The sequence below is a fragment of the Oreochromis aureus genome, linkage group 11 (assembly GCF_013358895.1).
Source record: "Oreochromis aureus strain Israel breed Guangdong linkage group 11, ZZ_aureus, whole genome shotgun sequence".
NCBI classification, from domain to species: Eukaryota; Metazoa; Chordata; class Actinopteri; order Cichliformes; family Cichlidae; genus Oreochromis; species Oreochromis aureus.
Window position 1 is genome coordinate 18,652,424 of NC_052952.1, and position 15,121 is coordinate 18,667,544.

At 43.9% G+C, this 15,121-nt stretch overlaps 1 protein-coding gene across 4 annotated transcripts in view; it reads left to right on the plus strand.

Annotated features, from left to right (window-relative positions):
• Window positions 1-15,121, plus strand: part of nbeal2 (neurobeachin-like 2) — a 33,648-nt gene that overhangs the window by 7,401 nt on the left and 11,126 nt on the right. For 2 of the 4 annotated variants that reach the window (XM_039619585.1, XM_031746269.2), the window contains exons 3-29: window positions 149-313; window positions 820-901; window positions 1,216-1,328; window positions 1,592-1,674; window positions 2,374-2,459; window positions 2,581-2,884; window positions 3,035-3,141; window positions 3,539-3,625; window positions 4,436-4,519; window positions 4,729-4,827; window positions 4,964-5,619; window positions 5,721-5,853; window positions 6,023-6,142; window positions 6,245-6,575; window positions 6,833-6,915; window positions 7,021-7,113; window positions 7,288-7,459; window positions 8,680-8,813; window positions 10,623-10,782; window positions 11,111-11,213; window positions 11,405-11,555; window positions 11,793-11,948; window positions 12,070-12,229; window positions 12,723-12,811; window positions 12,925-13,638; window positions 13,772-13,956; window positions 14,127-14,283. In XM_039619585.1, coding sequence (XP_039475519.1) covers window positions 149-313; window positions 820-901; window positions 1,216-1,328; window positions 1,592-1,674; window positions 2,374-2,459; window positions 2,581-2,884; window positions 3,035-3,141; window positions 3,539-3,625; window positions 4,436-4,519; window positions 4,729-4,827; window positions 4,964-5,619; window positions 5,721-5,853; window positions 6,023-6,142; window positions 6,245-6,575; window positions 6,833-6,915; window positions 7,021-7,113; window positions 7,288-7,459; window positions 8,680-8,813; window positions 10,623-10,782; window positions 11,111-11,213; window positions 11,405-11,555; window positions 11,793-11,948; window positions 12,070-12,229; window positions 12,723-12,811; window positions 12,925-13,638; window positions 13,772-13,956; window positions 14,127-14,283 — 4,807 coding nt within the window. The remainder of the gene's footprint in view (window positions 1-148; window positions 314-819; window positions 902-1,215; window positions 1,329-1,591; window positions 1,675-2,373; window positions 2,460-2,580; window positions 2,885-3,034; window positions 3,142-3,538; window positions 3,626-4,435; window positions 4,520-4,728; window positions 4,828-4,963; window positions 5,620-5,720; window positions 5,854-6,022; window positions 6,143-6,244; window positions 6,576-6,832; window positions 6,916-7,020; window positions 7,114-7,287; window positions 7,460-8,679; window positions 8,814-10,622; window positions 10,783-11,110; window positions 11,214-11,404; window positions 11,556-11,792; window positions 11,949-12,069; window positions 12,230-12,722; window positions 12,812-12,924; window positions 13,639-13,771; window positions 13,957-14,126; window positions 14,284-15,121) is intronic. The other 2 variants (XM_039619586.1, XM_039619587.1) reach the window with 2 other exon arrangements.

The window sequence follows — 15,121 nt, forward strand, 5'->3', positions numbered from 1 at the left end:
AAACTACAAAGCCTCAAATTTCCACCGGTTTATATTCCGCACTGTGGACATAGGATGTGACATGTTTATGCTTCACGGCCCCTGCTGCAATCCCTCTTTGCTCTTACTTCCCTTCTCTTCTCTCATGTCCTCCTCTCTCGTCTCCCAGGCTGGAGGAGTGCAGCTCAGAGGTGCCCCTGCTCCCCCGGGAGGTCCTGGTGTTCCTTAGCACGCAGCTATGGCACAGTGCGCTACACCTCACCGGCGCTGCAGAGCAAAACAGCAGCACTCCACACCCACTGCTCCTCATCAAGTTCTTCATCATTGTTTGCAGGTGAGGGCACAGCCTGCTGTGCAAATGTGTTGTAATGAGAACTGTAAACATGTTGCGCAGTTAATAGGTTGTGCTAATCGTAGCGTTCTGTAAAACAACTTGCAGACATTCTCATGACGATAGGCAGGAGATGACTAATTAGGACAGGCTACATCTCGGGTTACAAATCACACACCCGAATTTGCATTGCATGTCTCATGATGTCACCTTAGTTCACACAGTGGGTGGAATTAAATCTTAACCACTATCAGTTCTCTTTATTCAACAGTCTGCACCAAATAAAACAGGGTGTGAGGGGAACTGGGTAATTTATATTTTTCCCAGATTTAGTAAAGTTTTTGAGTGTTTTTTTATTAAATCAGATTTGACTTGTGATTCTACTGTAGATTTTTTTTATTATGCTCCACAGTGACTAACCAAAAAAAGTGCCTTCACCCCTTTCAATCTGTGAGACCTTTCCTAGCACCTTTCCTAACCTAATTCTATGAATTTCTCTTTACTTCTAGGAATATGGAGAACATTGATCCAGAGAAGACCCCTAGTTTTGTTTTCGAGACTATCAAACTTTTGAATTTCTGTTTAGAACAGGTAAGGCCCTCATAAGCAAGATTTCAGTGACACAGTTTGGCTCCCCATACATGGACAAATTTGCTGAAATAGGATATGGAAGTGGAGATCCAGTAGACTTACACAGAACTGGGTAGTATAATATATATGCTCACCCTAAGGAAAGAGAACTAGGCTATGGTTAAAAGAGAAGTGGGTGGGTGTGCAGTTGACCTTTTTTTCATTGTTATGGAATTTTTCAATTTGAAAGATGTTCAAACAGGGGTTTCTACTCTGATTATGAACTACAGATGATGCAAATGTGAATAAATGTGTCCCAACTTTCATTTGATCAGTTAAAGAAGGGACAAGGGGAGAAATCGTCTCTGGAGTCGGTCGTGCAGTATGGACTTGTGCTGTGCGAGAGCCTGTTTGACCCTTATCAGACGTGGAGGAGACGCCTAGCAGGGTGAGTGTGTGTTACTTCAACCCTGGAGATTGCCTGCGTGAATGTGTGGGAGGCGGAATTTGGGCGCACAAAGACTAGAAGGCTACTGTTATATGCATTCAACGTCTTGCACAATCTTTTGTCACAGTAACACCTCATCTTGTCGCGCCTAAGCCTTCAAGTCAAACAAACCTCATTAGTACCAGCGGTTTGAGTGGCAGCCGCACACTAACTAGGCGTGATGTGAATGGGAGCGTGGTGACTCGAGTCTTTGTGTGTTACAGGGAGGAGGTGAGCTTGCTGGAGAGGAACAAGTATAAGTTCTCCCCGCTGGCCTTGCCAGAAGAGCTGCCTGCCCTCTTCCATGGTGAGACACTCCCTTTCAGCTGTTCTGCAACTCTGATCTTTGTCAGGCTTCACATACCACAAGAATCAAACAGCTCCAAGTGAATTACTGTCTGGGAATAAAAAAGAAAAAATATATGTGTATGTAGAAATACTTAGCATGTTTACTTTGGGCAAAAAAACTCAATTATTCTGCGTCTAATTATCAGGTCTCAATCAGCTGTCCGAGCGTTAGTAATTATAGAGTCACGTTTGCTCTAATCTGCTAGCCATGTGGGAAATCTCAGGCTGGGCAAGTTTCAGTATGTCCACATTTTAGGAGGATTATCATAATACCAAGCTTTAATTGGCAATGTTAAGGGGCTACTTGTGTAATACCGAGCCTATAAGAAAGGCTTAGGCTTTTCTCTTTTGCATAAGTGTAAAACAAAGAAGGCACTCCAAGGGACTTTTTCTGAGGTGTTGTGGCATGAAGTGTTCCCTTTCATTTATTTATTTTTTGCTGTTGGTCATTTACTATAGCCCTGTGTGCTATTTATAGTGACTGGAGCCTGGAATTGGTCCCAGTATGCATTAGGGAAAGAAACAAACTAGAGAGGCTGAAAAGAAAATGTTTTTACTTTAATTTAATTATATTTTGAGAGCGCTGCGTTTTGTTTTCTGTCTTGTGGTTCCAGTATTAGCTTGTCTTACATAATATTGTTTTGGCTTCCTGACACAGAAAGTCTGCAGGAGAGCCAGAAGATCCCAGAGTTCCTCACGCTCAGATTGGTTCATCTCCAAGGCGCTGTCATCAGTGGAGGAAAGGTCTGCTACCCTATCTGTCCTGTCTATCAATAATCACTCAGCAGTCTGAGGAAAAACAGTAGACAGTCAAAATAAAATACAAGTGAGTCAGAGTCCCGCTCCGCCTTGTTTTTTTTTGCAGAAGAATGGTCTTCTCTCCATCACCCCTTACTCTGTTGATGACCTCTTCTCGGTCCTGCGGGCATGGTGCTGCAGGACCTCCCCTGAACCCAAGGACACCAGACTCCCGCGGCTGAGCTTGCAGTGCCTGACAGCGATGATCCATCTCCTGCACACCAGCAGCCCTGTGGAGCGGCAGGTGGAGATCAGGACCATCCTGGAGAACTACTTCCAGCTCCTCAACTGGAACCGTCCACTTAGCAGCGAGCAGGAAGACAGGGAGTCCTGGGAAGACAGCCTGATCTCGCTCCAGAGCCAAATGCTAAGTAAGAGCACATTCACGAAGTCTCAACTCTGCCTGGGTGCAGATTGTTCCCTTTTTGTTGATCTCTCTCAGTCGGCATGAAGGGCAAGAATCAATTGTCCCAGTGTGTGATAAATAAGATGAGTCAACATCCTATTGTTGTCACTTTTAGCTGCTGTTCCTGAGATCCTGCAGTGCTCTGACAGACCAGTCCTTCAAGCTATCTTCCTGAACAACAACTGCTTTGAACACATCCTCAGACTCATTCAGAACAGCAAGGTCAGAGCAAGTTCTTTAAAAACATTTTGTGTCTGCTCTTTCATCTCTGTGCTCTTCTGAACCAGCCTCCCTACCAGTCTGTCACCTTTTTATTTGTGTCACGTCTGTTTCCTCTGTTGTTCTCATAAATGTCACATCTGCCGCCTAATCTCTTTCTTCTTTGGTTACTTTGAAAAAAAAAATCACAAATGTTCATGCTTCCATGTTAGTTGTCCCTCACTTGGCTTTGATAAAGAAGTACCCCTGCATCTGTTGAGAGAGACCAGGATCACACCTGTCTCTCCCGCCTCTCTCGGATGAGGTTTTTGGTTTTTTTTGGTCTAATTGTCTGTCTTTTTTGTGCTCTCTGTGTGTGCGTGTCTGCGTGTGTGCCTGCGTGTGTTTGTATGTCCTGTAGCTCTTTCAGAGCAACAGGCGTAGGCCGGAGCGTGAGGTTGTGTGTGACCTCACCACGCGTTTACTCACTGAGGTCGAAGTGGACCAGGTACTTTCCCCCATTCTGTGTTGCTATTGGACTGTCAGCAGGAAACTCAGTGCTCTCTCCACTCGTTAGCTGCTCTGAGCTATTTAAACAGGAAGCTTAGGGCAGGAAGTCTGGCTTACACTCATTTGTAAATACAGCAGGTAGCACTGGCTGTACATGGTAGTTGCCGTCTGGAGTTCCCTTTTTATCTGCCATATCTGCCCATCACAAGTGTCCTGTCACAGCTCATCTTAGTTATTTCAGGCATTGTGTTGATTTCTATCACAGATGTAAATAGGCTGAATTCCCTGTTGACAGCACTGAACAATAAGAGCATGCTGTGTTTTTCATAGCGCATGAAATGGTTGCTTTTGGGTGCACGTCTTTCCTTCTTTTCCTCATGGGTTAACTGCTCTGACGTGTGACTGGTGGTGCTTGTATAAAAGATCTGGCTCCTATCCTGGAGTTTGATGTTGCTTAATTTCTCGCAGTAGTTGAGGATTGCCTCAGTTCTTTCTTTTTTTTTTTTTTCGGGTTTTTTTGGTTGGCTTTGGGTGTTGCATGCTGAGACCTATCAGTAATTAACAACGGGGCGATTGTTTGGTGACTTGTTCAACAGTGTGCTTACTTTCAGTACTTATGGTGTAAAAAAAATTTAAAAAGGGCTGTTTAATAAAATTCCTCTTACACTTTGTAGATATTCGGTGCAAAATTCGTGTGTTTAAGCTTTTGTGTAGGGTTTACTTTAAGTCGTTTGTTTTGGGAAATTTTGGCGCCAGCTCATGATGATGCACATTTTTTTATTAAATGTGCCTCCTTTTTTCCATGCAGGTCTGGGAGAAAGGGTCAGACAGTATTACAGTTCATGCTTTGGGAGTCCTCACAGCTATAATGAGTAACTCACCCAATGCTAAGGTAAAGCCCTCCTTGATATTCTCTAGACAAAAACCTGTATGTTCTCCTCAATGCAAGTGTTACAATTCCTGGTTGCTGACCAGGAAAGTTACTTTCCGTTAATGTGGGGAAAACTCATTGTATTTCCTTCCAATATATGGAAGTGTGCCAGCTAGCTATCCCCTGCAGAACAGCGTTCTCCAGCCTATTTCTGTCTCACTTCCCCTCAGGAGGTTTTCAAGGAGAGGATTGGCTACTCCCAGCTATTTGACGTGCTGAAGAGTCAAGGTCAACCCACCAAAAGGCTTCTGCAAGAGCTGATGAACATGGTGAAACATGAATTTTCTCATTTTCCTTAATGAGTACAGAGACAGTAGAAGTCAACCTGCCCCAGTTTAAATGGTGTTATAGTCATTAGCCTAACCTGTCTATATCCTTATTTCTTATTCTCTGTCTTCTATCCAGGCGGTGGAGGGCGAGCACGCCCATGCTCATCACCTTGGCATTAGTAACGACCAGCCTTTGCTACTTCTTCTGCAGTGGCTGCCTGACCTTTCAGGTCAGAGGGACCTGCAGCTGTTGGTTGCTCAGTGGCTGGCTACCGTTTGCGGTGGCTCCTTGTCTTGTCGCACGGTGGCTGTGGAAGCAGGCATGGTGGGGGCTCTGCTGCAGGTGCTCTCCCATCCCCAGTGTCTGGACAGGCAGTGTGCAGACTCCCTGCTGGGCCTCCTGCAGGACTTGGGCTCTCTATGTTTCAAACCAGAGGAGCTGAAAAGTCTCTTGAGACTCCTCAGGGTTGGCCAGGACAACGGCGCACTGGCAGGGAGGGTCCACCCCTACTGCACTCGCGTCATACGTGTCCTTTCAGCCATGGCAGCCAGAGAAGGAAAGGACAGTGCCTTGCAATATTTTGATCTTACACCCCCGATGGCAGGGATCATGGTGCCCTCAATCCAGCGATGGCCAGGCAGTGGGTTTGCTTTTCACGCTTGGCTCTGCCTTAACATGGAGTTCCCCTCTTCTCACTCAGACTTCTCCAACAACCGTAAACCTGCTGCCAGCTCTGGCATGGGTACTCAGCATGACATGGGAAAGGGACCACGCAGGAAACAGCTCTACAGGTAAAAGGACACATTTGTGAGCAATAAAGTAACAACACGGTATAATTACATTTATTGTTGTGGACTAAAGTGCTTGACTGAGATGCTTTTTTTCTGTAAAGTTTCTTCACAGCGAGTGGAACTGGACTGGAGGCCTTCTTCACCATGGAGGGCGTGCTGGTGGTGGCTGTTTGCACTAAGAAAGACTACATGGCTGTTGCTCTGCAAGACTATCCACTAGCTGACTCGTGCTGGGTGAGTGTGGACACCTTGGGGTATATGTGATGTAATAAACTGAGTTTTTTTTCTTGAGAATAAAGTTGCTGTGAAGTTTGAACTAATGTTCACCATGTACACCTTTGTAGTAATCAAACTTTTAGCATGGCATTTTTTCACCGTCAACCCGTGTGTTTGCTCTGCACAGCATTCAGTGGCCATAGTTCACATCCCAGGCCGCCGTCCTTTTGGTCAGAATTTGGTCACTATCTACATCGACGGGGAGCTGCGTAAAACCGCACAGCTTCGCTTTCCATCTTTCAATGAGGTAACTGAAACTAGCATCGCATGCATTCTATTATTACAGAGGAGTTCCTCTTTATCATTCTAATTCCTTCTCTTTGTACCGCACCCGAACCTGATCCTGAAGCCTTTTACATCCTGCTGCATCGGCTCTGCAGGCCATCGGACCACTACCACCACCACCTCTCCTAACCTGCCCATGTCATTTTCCTCCACTCCGTCACCTGAGTTTGCCTTCCCCTCCCATGCCCCCTCCCTCTTCCGTTCCCAATCCTTCCCAGCTTCCTTTGCGGGTGGCCGCTGGGCGTCTATAGGAGACTCCCCAGTACACACAATCCCAGCAGGACTGCAGGACACAGAGTGGGGGACACCCACATCCCTGGATGGGCTCCTAGGCACTGCCTTCATCTGCCACGAAGCTCTGCAGCAAACCCAAACAAGAGCTCTACATGCTGCAGGTAGGCACCTTTTGCTATGGTGCAAAATGTTCTTAATCACTTTGAGCATTAGTGGATTTTAGGATTCACCTCTGCCAGTATTCAACATACAATCAAATATTCAGGAAACCAGCAGTAAAGAAAAATCACAGTCTTTCAGGCGTGTTGCTGAAAGATTAGTCCTGCGCACACTGAAAACAAGAGTAGCTTTTTTACATGTGCACCGAGCGATGTTTGCATATTTCATGACCTACATTGCTTTCTACTCTTCATCACAGGCCCCAATCACGTGTCCTTATTCAAAGTGGAAGGAGAGCTGTCTGAACTCAATAGCAAACTGCTGCTGTACTACACTCCACAGGTAGCTCACTGAAACGTTCATATTGCACTACAGTGCTTTTATCGGGCGAATTATAAACAGTACAGATTATTCCTGTTCATGCATGTGTGTGTATGTTTTCTTCAGGCCTTTAAAAATCAGATATGTCTGGACCTGGCACCCAATCACCATTATGATGGCAGGCTTACAGGACACAGGGTAGTAAACTGGGACATCAAGGTTAGATATGAAGCATTTTAAAATATATTGTATTGATTTTGAAACTGTATCTCACATTTATGGCAAGTAAGAAGTGTTATAACTACCTTAACTCCACCATGCTATTTTTGTCAGGGTTTGATTTTCTTTTTCTTTTTTTTTATGATTGTGATTTATTTTGTTTTGTCCCTGCAGGATGTTATAAACGTGGTTGGTGGTATGGGGGTTTTGCTGCCCCTGCTTGAGCAGGTGTGTGAGGCTGAACAAGTTTACAATGGAGGTCAGGAGATCTCAGACTTGCTGGGGCCAGAACTCACTTCCCCCAGAGGCCCTGCTGCAATGCTGCTGCCGCTGAACAAATCTGCAGGTCAGTTCATCTTGAGTTAATTTAATTTTTTACTGCTCTGTGTATTATATGCGGCTATAGCATACAATCAAATAGCTGGTTCGCCAAAATGAATCTCACAAATCTCTAGTAGCATATAGATAGTCTTCGATTTGTTTGCCCAGGTTTTGAGATATCTGCTTTTGGTCTTCCATTGCTGTTCTCAAGAAAATCAAAACCTACCTATGCAGTCTGCCATATTTGTGAAAGAATGAGTCGTTGGAAAGATCACACTGACTAGAGAGTGGCACTGTGTAATAAGATCCCAGCATTGCAACAATTCAGTTTATAAAATGTCTGCCCTCCTGGCGTTATTATTTATTTGAAAGTAGAAGTGTTTAGGAAACACAGCAACTCATCCACGAAGTTTCAGACCATGTAAAGTTACAGACGGGTGTCACTGAGTGCATAAATGTTGCCAATTCTCTGTAAACTCAATAACTGCAGATTTAGAAATCTCCTCTGGTATTAACATCAGCATAAAAACTGTGTGCCAGCTGCTTTGTAGCATGGGTTTCCATGGCCAAGCAGCTCCTGTAGGTGGCCCAGTACTTACATACACTCCATATAGTACACTTTTACTGGAGCTAGTTTCTGTGCCTTGAAAAGCCACAATATGATCCTGCAACTATGTATTTCTATTAAAATACTTTAAATGTAGCTTTTAACTAATGTGAGAATGAAATAACATTTAGATTCACTGTACTGAGGTAGCATCTGTAATCTTTTTAAACTTTAGTAAATTAAACCAAGCTGTCAGCATGTCTGCATACACTGCATGTATACTGGTCGGAAAGCACTGCATGTTTATAGTTTTCAAAATTAGTATCACAAATATTCATTATTTCCTGTTGAATTTAGTTTAAATCTAATCTCTAAGTGACATCCTGACTAGTAGTAAATTAGAGCTTAGATGTAGTGCATGATGCAATGACAAGCAGGAAGTTGCAGACAAACAATAAGCATTGTGCAATCAATGCTAATAGGTTAAATGTCAGAATCTATGTGGGCATAATGATGAGAAGTCAGTAGGTCAGTTCACCTAAGACTGGAAAAAATGTAACAAAATGAAACATATAATCTGACATATGTCTGATGACTCATCCTGAGATTAGAAAATGTCAATAAAGTGCCTGGTAATGCGAAATGATGACTGCCGGTAACACCGGAAAAAATGATTTGCCCTATTTTTCTTCTCACAGAGGGCAGACTAGAGAGAAACAGCATCGCTGCGTTCCTGCTGATGGTGAAAAACTTGATTCGCCAACACCCCGTTAATCAAGAGAGCCTCTTGCACTGCCACGGCCCGAGCATCATAGGAGCCATGCTCAGCAAAGTAAGCTCCCCTCACATCCTACCCATTCCATCGAGTGGGAACTAAATGAGAGAAGAACTGATTATCATCTGAAAGTGAATATCTGACCTTTTCCATTGTATTGATGCAGCGTAATCACCGTGTAATAAACGGGTCTAGTGTTGTCGAAACAGCAGCGGTTCTCTCAGAATGACAGCATCAAATGATTATGTGGGGGGAATGTATGGAGTTTGCTAGACTGCACAGTCACTCTTTGAATGAGAGTGGTGATAGCAGCTGTACGACCTGAGAAAGTGCTGAATCGCAGGAAGGGGTTTTTTTTTTTTTTGAGTGATATCTAAGGACAAAGTAGTGTTTACTTTTTCTTCACACTGACATGGGAAACATTAGCCTCATGTGTCATGTGTTGCTAAAGTCTCAGAATCTCCTGCTTTAAATATTTTGAACAGTCTTCTTGTGTTTAACTTTACACAGGTGAACTTTTGCATAGACTAAGCGTGTATAAGCTATAGTTTATTTAGTTTGTTCTACTAAAGTATGGATGCACAAGTACATACAGGATGTGGCATATTTTATAAAGTGTTGTGGTATATGGGTAAAAAGCTCTATCCTGGTGCATTATATGTCGTTTGATGTTCCACATGTTGCAAAAGTACTGTGTCACACATACTTTTGAGGAAATGTCTGAATGAAGCCACGATGAGCTTGAATGTCAGACTGATCTGTGTCTGAATAACAGATAAAGCCCCCGATGTTACATGTTTGAAAAGGGCTAAACAAAAACATCCATTGTCTTGCATCACACAATACAGCTTTTTTTTTCTTTTCTTTTTTTTTAAACACGGATTAATGTGGCGTGTTTCAGAGTTACAATAGTCCTGATTCAGCAGCCACAGTAGTGTTTTTTCTTCTTCGGGTCAGTGATAACTTCCTGTATGTTTCAGCTCTGAACTTGACATCATCATACAGTATTCTCAGATGTAATTCTTCAGTGCACCTAGCTAGGTGTCGCATTCAGTGCCATCTTGGCCATATACACTAACCAGCCACTTCATTAGGCACACCTTCCTATTACTGGTTGGAGTCCCTTTTGCCTTAATTCTTTGTGGCATAGATTCAACAAGCTGCTGGAATTCCTCAGATATGTTGGTCTTGTTGACATGATAGTATCACACAGTTGCTGCAGATTTGTTGGTTGCGCGTCCATGATGTGACAATCCCGTTCCACCGCATCCCAGAGGTGAGATCAGGTGACTGTGGAGGCCGTCTGAGTACAATGAGCTCGTTGTCATGCCCAAGAAAGCAGTTTGATTTGAGATTTTGTTAAATGGCATGTTATCCTGATGGAAGCAGCCATCAAAAGATGGGTACACTGTGGTCATGAAAGGATTGACATGGTCAGCAACATTACAGGTAGGCTGTTGTCCAGTTTTAGTGAGCCTGTGCAAATCGTAGCCTCGGTTTCCTTTTCTTAGTCATGTATCATTCAAAGTTTCTTAAATCAAGTTAGACATCTTGACCATTCCTACTTGTATAAATGCATTAAGTTGCTGGCATGTGATTGGCTGGTTGAAATGCTTGCATTAACAATCGGGAGTAATTAATAAAGTGGCCAGTGAGTGCATGTTTAAATGTATAATATTAATGTGTTCAATCCTCCTCCTCCTTCTTCTTCTCCTTCTTCTCCTCCTCCTCCTCCTCCTCCTCCTCCTCCTCCTCCTCCTCCTCCTCCTCCTCCTCCTTCTTCTCCTTCTTCTTTCCCAAAAATCCAGATAAATGAAAGCAAACTGGACTTTAATACAAACCTCTATCTGCTTGTTTCTTCTGCAGGTTTCAGGCAGTATGATGGACATGAATGTTTTAATGGCATGTCAGCTGCTGCTGGAGCAGGTTGTCAGTGAGGGCAACAGTCTGCTCTTACAGCATCTCTACCAGCACCTGCTCTTTAATTTCCGCATCTGGACCAAAAGCCACTTTGCTGTTTGTCTGGGTAAGCCACAAGCAGCCCCTTGTTGTGGAGTAATGCACCTGTGAACCTTTTAATGTCTGCCGAAGCTTTTTGTGCCCCTTTTTATACATATGCACATGGTGGGAGGAGAAGGAGAAGGGTTAAAGCACAACAGAGTGGGGGCTGAATACATTAATGTCTCAAGTTCAGGCTGTGGGACGGGTTAAAAGTAAATCAGTGACTGACGCACTACTTCAACGCCCCGTGTTATAAATTGCTGCTCCTCTTCACCACAATCTTGCATGTTAGTTTGACATTTCTAAATGTCAGCCTGAAAGAAGATGACAAAAGTATTCTTTGTCTCCCGAAGCACACATACAATACCTGCAGTCTGTGATAAACAAAAGCAAGCAGCGGATGAGGAGGAAGTACGGCGTTCAGTACATACTGGATACCGTTCGAACGTACTACAGGTAAACCTTCTGTTACGATGATGAACGGTCACATTAGGATAATGATTAGTGTATTCAAAAATGACTGAAAATACTCATCACTCTTATCAAGTTATTGTAAATATCTGTGCTTTGTTCACTCCCCTTTGATACCAAAACGTTGTTCCTCAGATGGGATTTCATTTAATTCATTTAAATATCTTTGGTCACAGTGTGGAGAAAGACGGCAGCTCTCTGTCTGATGAGAAGCAGACGATTCAAACCTCTCTCTTCGCCTTGCTGAAAGATTTTCTTAAGTCTCCTACACAAGAGGAGCTTCACAGCGTCCTTGCCTACATTCTGACTGTAGGAGAGGAGCAGCAGGTAATAACTCGCATGTTTTACAGCTGTTTTTATTTCGGGAGTTTAAAATCGCTATCATTTGACCTTTTCCGTGTAATATTTTACTCCTAATCTCTTTTTCTTTATATCTTGTTTTGGCATCTCTGCACTTTTCGAAATGCTCTTCGTGCAACTTCAAACTTTACCCTCCCTAATCCACATTTCTTGGCTCTTTATCAACCTCCTCCTTCACATCTTTCCTGTGTCTCTCTCACTCAGGTGGTGAAGGCCTTGGATGTGCTGTATGAGCTCTTGAGGAGCAGCCCTCCTCGCGAGCAGGTGCAGACAGTGCTGCTGGAGTGGGGCGTGGAGCAGCTGTACAGTTTGCTGCTCAATCCAAGCTTTGGGGATGAGGCCAGAGAGAGGGTCTTCAGGGTGAGATCAAGTCACCGGACCTCTGCTTAACATATTGCAATTTATTACACAGCAGATATGTCCATTGTACTGTAAACTGTGAAAATGGGATTCTCAAAGTTTCCCTGTGGTTACCCTCTAGGTTTTGTACAAGATCCTCAAGAGCGAGCGAGTGTCGGAGCGCAACAAGCATCGCATTAAACTGAAGGATTTTGGCTATCGTGGCCTTGTTTGCTATCTTGATAACATTCCCGTAACCATGACCACTGTCCGGTGTCTGTACGAGCAGGTTCTCGCTACAGGTAATACAAAAACAAGAGTTTTCCTTTTGTGATAAAATGGATGACAAAGCACATTTATGTGATGTTCAGATAAGAAAGCTGCACTTTAGCCCAAAATCAAGTGTAGTGGTCAGTCCTGTTTTTTGTAATGCTTTGAGAAAATAATATAATATTAGTTATAAAAGTTTCTGATAATGACAAAATAGTGAATTAAATTGAATGTTTCACAAAAGGTTCATAAATGTATGTAAGACTAAAAGAGCAACAGGCAGAAGTCCAAAAAAGAAACTCTCTCCCAACTCTCCTAGCTTGCTTTTTCATGTCTCCCAGATCTTCTCAGATACAATATGCTGAAAAATTATTGCAGGTTTCTGTTTGAAAGTGATGCTGAAAAGATATTGCCTACCCCGGCCTTGAATCGACTAGCCAAACAAACTGAATAAACAGCAATAACTTCCTTCCATTAAAACAAGCTTGAAATGATGAAACCGATGAATTAACTGCTGCTCCACAGATGCCAGTCCTAGTTTTAGAGACCTCCTGGCTGTGGCCTGCCTGTCCCATCGAGCTGAACTTACTGTCCGGCTGGACGTGTGTCGCAAGGTCAGTCTACTTAAGAAGTCGTGCTCTTATAAAACTGGCTTTTGTTTTTTTCTCCTCTCCCTCCAAAAAATGTATTCTCAGTAATGAAAAGCTCTTGTTGTGTTTTACCCCAGCTCTTTCATCTGATCTACTCCAATGAGGATTACGTGAAACAGCTTGCGAAGCAGCCTGGCTGGCAGGATGTTCTCACCAAACTCTATGTGAAAGAGTCCTATGAGGCCCACGCCGCCACCATTGCCGACTCCAGCAACCACACTCCAGCAGAACCAAACTACCGGCCGCCTCTGCGCAGAGAGCAATCCATGGTCATAGAGGACACACGCACAGACATTTTCATGAACTACCGCACCTCGCAGGACATCGAGGATGAGGACGAGGAGGATGAAGGTGGACAGCGGGACATCTCTGAGGGTTTCTCGGATTTATCGCAGTCGCCTCCCAGTGGAGGCGGAGGCCCGTTGAAAAACTTCACAGACTCCATGCACTTCAAGTCGTTTGACTCGGTGGATCAGGGGAGCCACTCATCCTCTACCTCCAATCCGGTTGACATCGCCTCGTCTCACCATGAAGAAGAGGGAAGGGACTACCATCCGCTCTCCCCCTTCGGTACATCACCTTTTGATTTGGATTTGCCAGGTGTGGGAGAGACTGGCACACACACACCTGCTGGTAGTCTGACCAACACACCATCCCCTCTAGAGCACTACAAACCATTCCCACCGCTCAGACCAAGGAAGAGCTCCAGTTTGTCCAATGTGCTGGATGACACCAGCTATGGGACCGATCCTCCTACTGGAGACACGATCTCCAACACGTCCAACCCACAGGTATGCCTGCTCCCCTAATGCGGGTTTCATTGCAATTAGCATTTAAATCCAGGCTTTGAAATCTCGTTCCTTGACTATGATATCTGATGAGATTTTTTTGAGCTCCATTTACCGGCTATTGTTCACACTGCAGCAGACCCCTGAGGAGGAGCTGTGCAACCTGCTAACCAACATTGTGTTCTCCGTCCTGTGGAGCGGCAGCGGAGCGGAGGGGGCGGAAGATGTGGTGTGGAGAGAGCGAGGACAGGTATTTTCTGTTCTCACCAAACTGGGCTCCTCCTGCCAGCTGGTCCGCCCTCCCGATGACATCAAACGCAGGTTAGTTACGCGGACTTGGAGAACAAACGCACCAGGAGTGAGCCTGTCTCGTAGCTGAAAAAACAAACGAAACCACTCCTTCATCTGTATAACCTCATTGCAAATATCTAGAAGCACCGTCGTGTTATGCGGTGATTTAGTCAAAGTCTGTTTGCTGCTTTGTGCATCAGCTTGTTGGAGATGATGCTGGAGTCATCACTGTCAGACCTGAGGGACGCCCAGGGAGCGTTCCTGCCTTTCTGTCCCAGTCTCGTTCGGCTCCTCAGGCTGCTGCAGGACTTCCTGTTTGCAGAGGGTACAAACAACCACGCGCTGTGGAGTGAAAAGGTATATTAGCTGATTCATGTAACAGCAACTCATTCAATATGGGATTTTCATAAGTGTTGGATTAATGAAAGCCTGTATTTACCTCTCATAAGTGAAAAACACCAAAGACAAAAGAAAGTTGATGACAAAGTTTGATTAAATATTTTATGGTTCTATAAGCAAAATAAATCAATACACCGAGAAAAAATATGGTCTTAATAAAACCTGCCAATTTGTAGCCCAAATAATGTCACATTTTATCCTCTTTATCAGTCTAAATTCTTCAGTTTTAAACACAAAGCACAAGTACTCAATTTAAGTATAATCAGCTTACTGAATATCCTCATGTTTGTGGCTTATTTTAATCTCTTTCTATGATTTGTTAGTTGAATTTCAAAATAAAATTCAAGCTAGTACAGATCAGTAATGTTAGCTTAGCTTAGCACGGGGTTTTTGGAAAAAGGTGGCCTGGCAGCTTCTGTGACTGCTCCAAGACCAAGAAACGGTCATAAAATTTGTAAATGGTCTCCACCTTCATGATCCTTTTTACAAAGTACTGTATAATGTGTTTCTCAACTCCTGTGCAAGGTGCTCATCTCCCATCAGAATCAAACAGGGATACACAGTAGCTTACCCCAAAACACCTTGCTTTGTAGATAGAGCAAGCAAGGAACGGCTGTGATTGGTAGAAAGCCTGCTCTGACACCATGCTGAGTCATGACTGACCCTTTGTTGTTTTAAAGGGAGATTTTATTATCTTGCGATGTAGCTACGTTAGCCATTGATTTTCTCATTTAACGCTCAGCGAGAAAGTAAATCAGTGTTTCCCAAAAAGATTCTCAGACTTTGCCTGAAAACT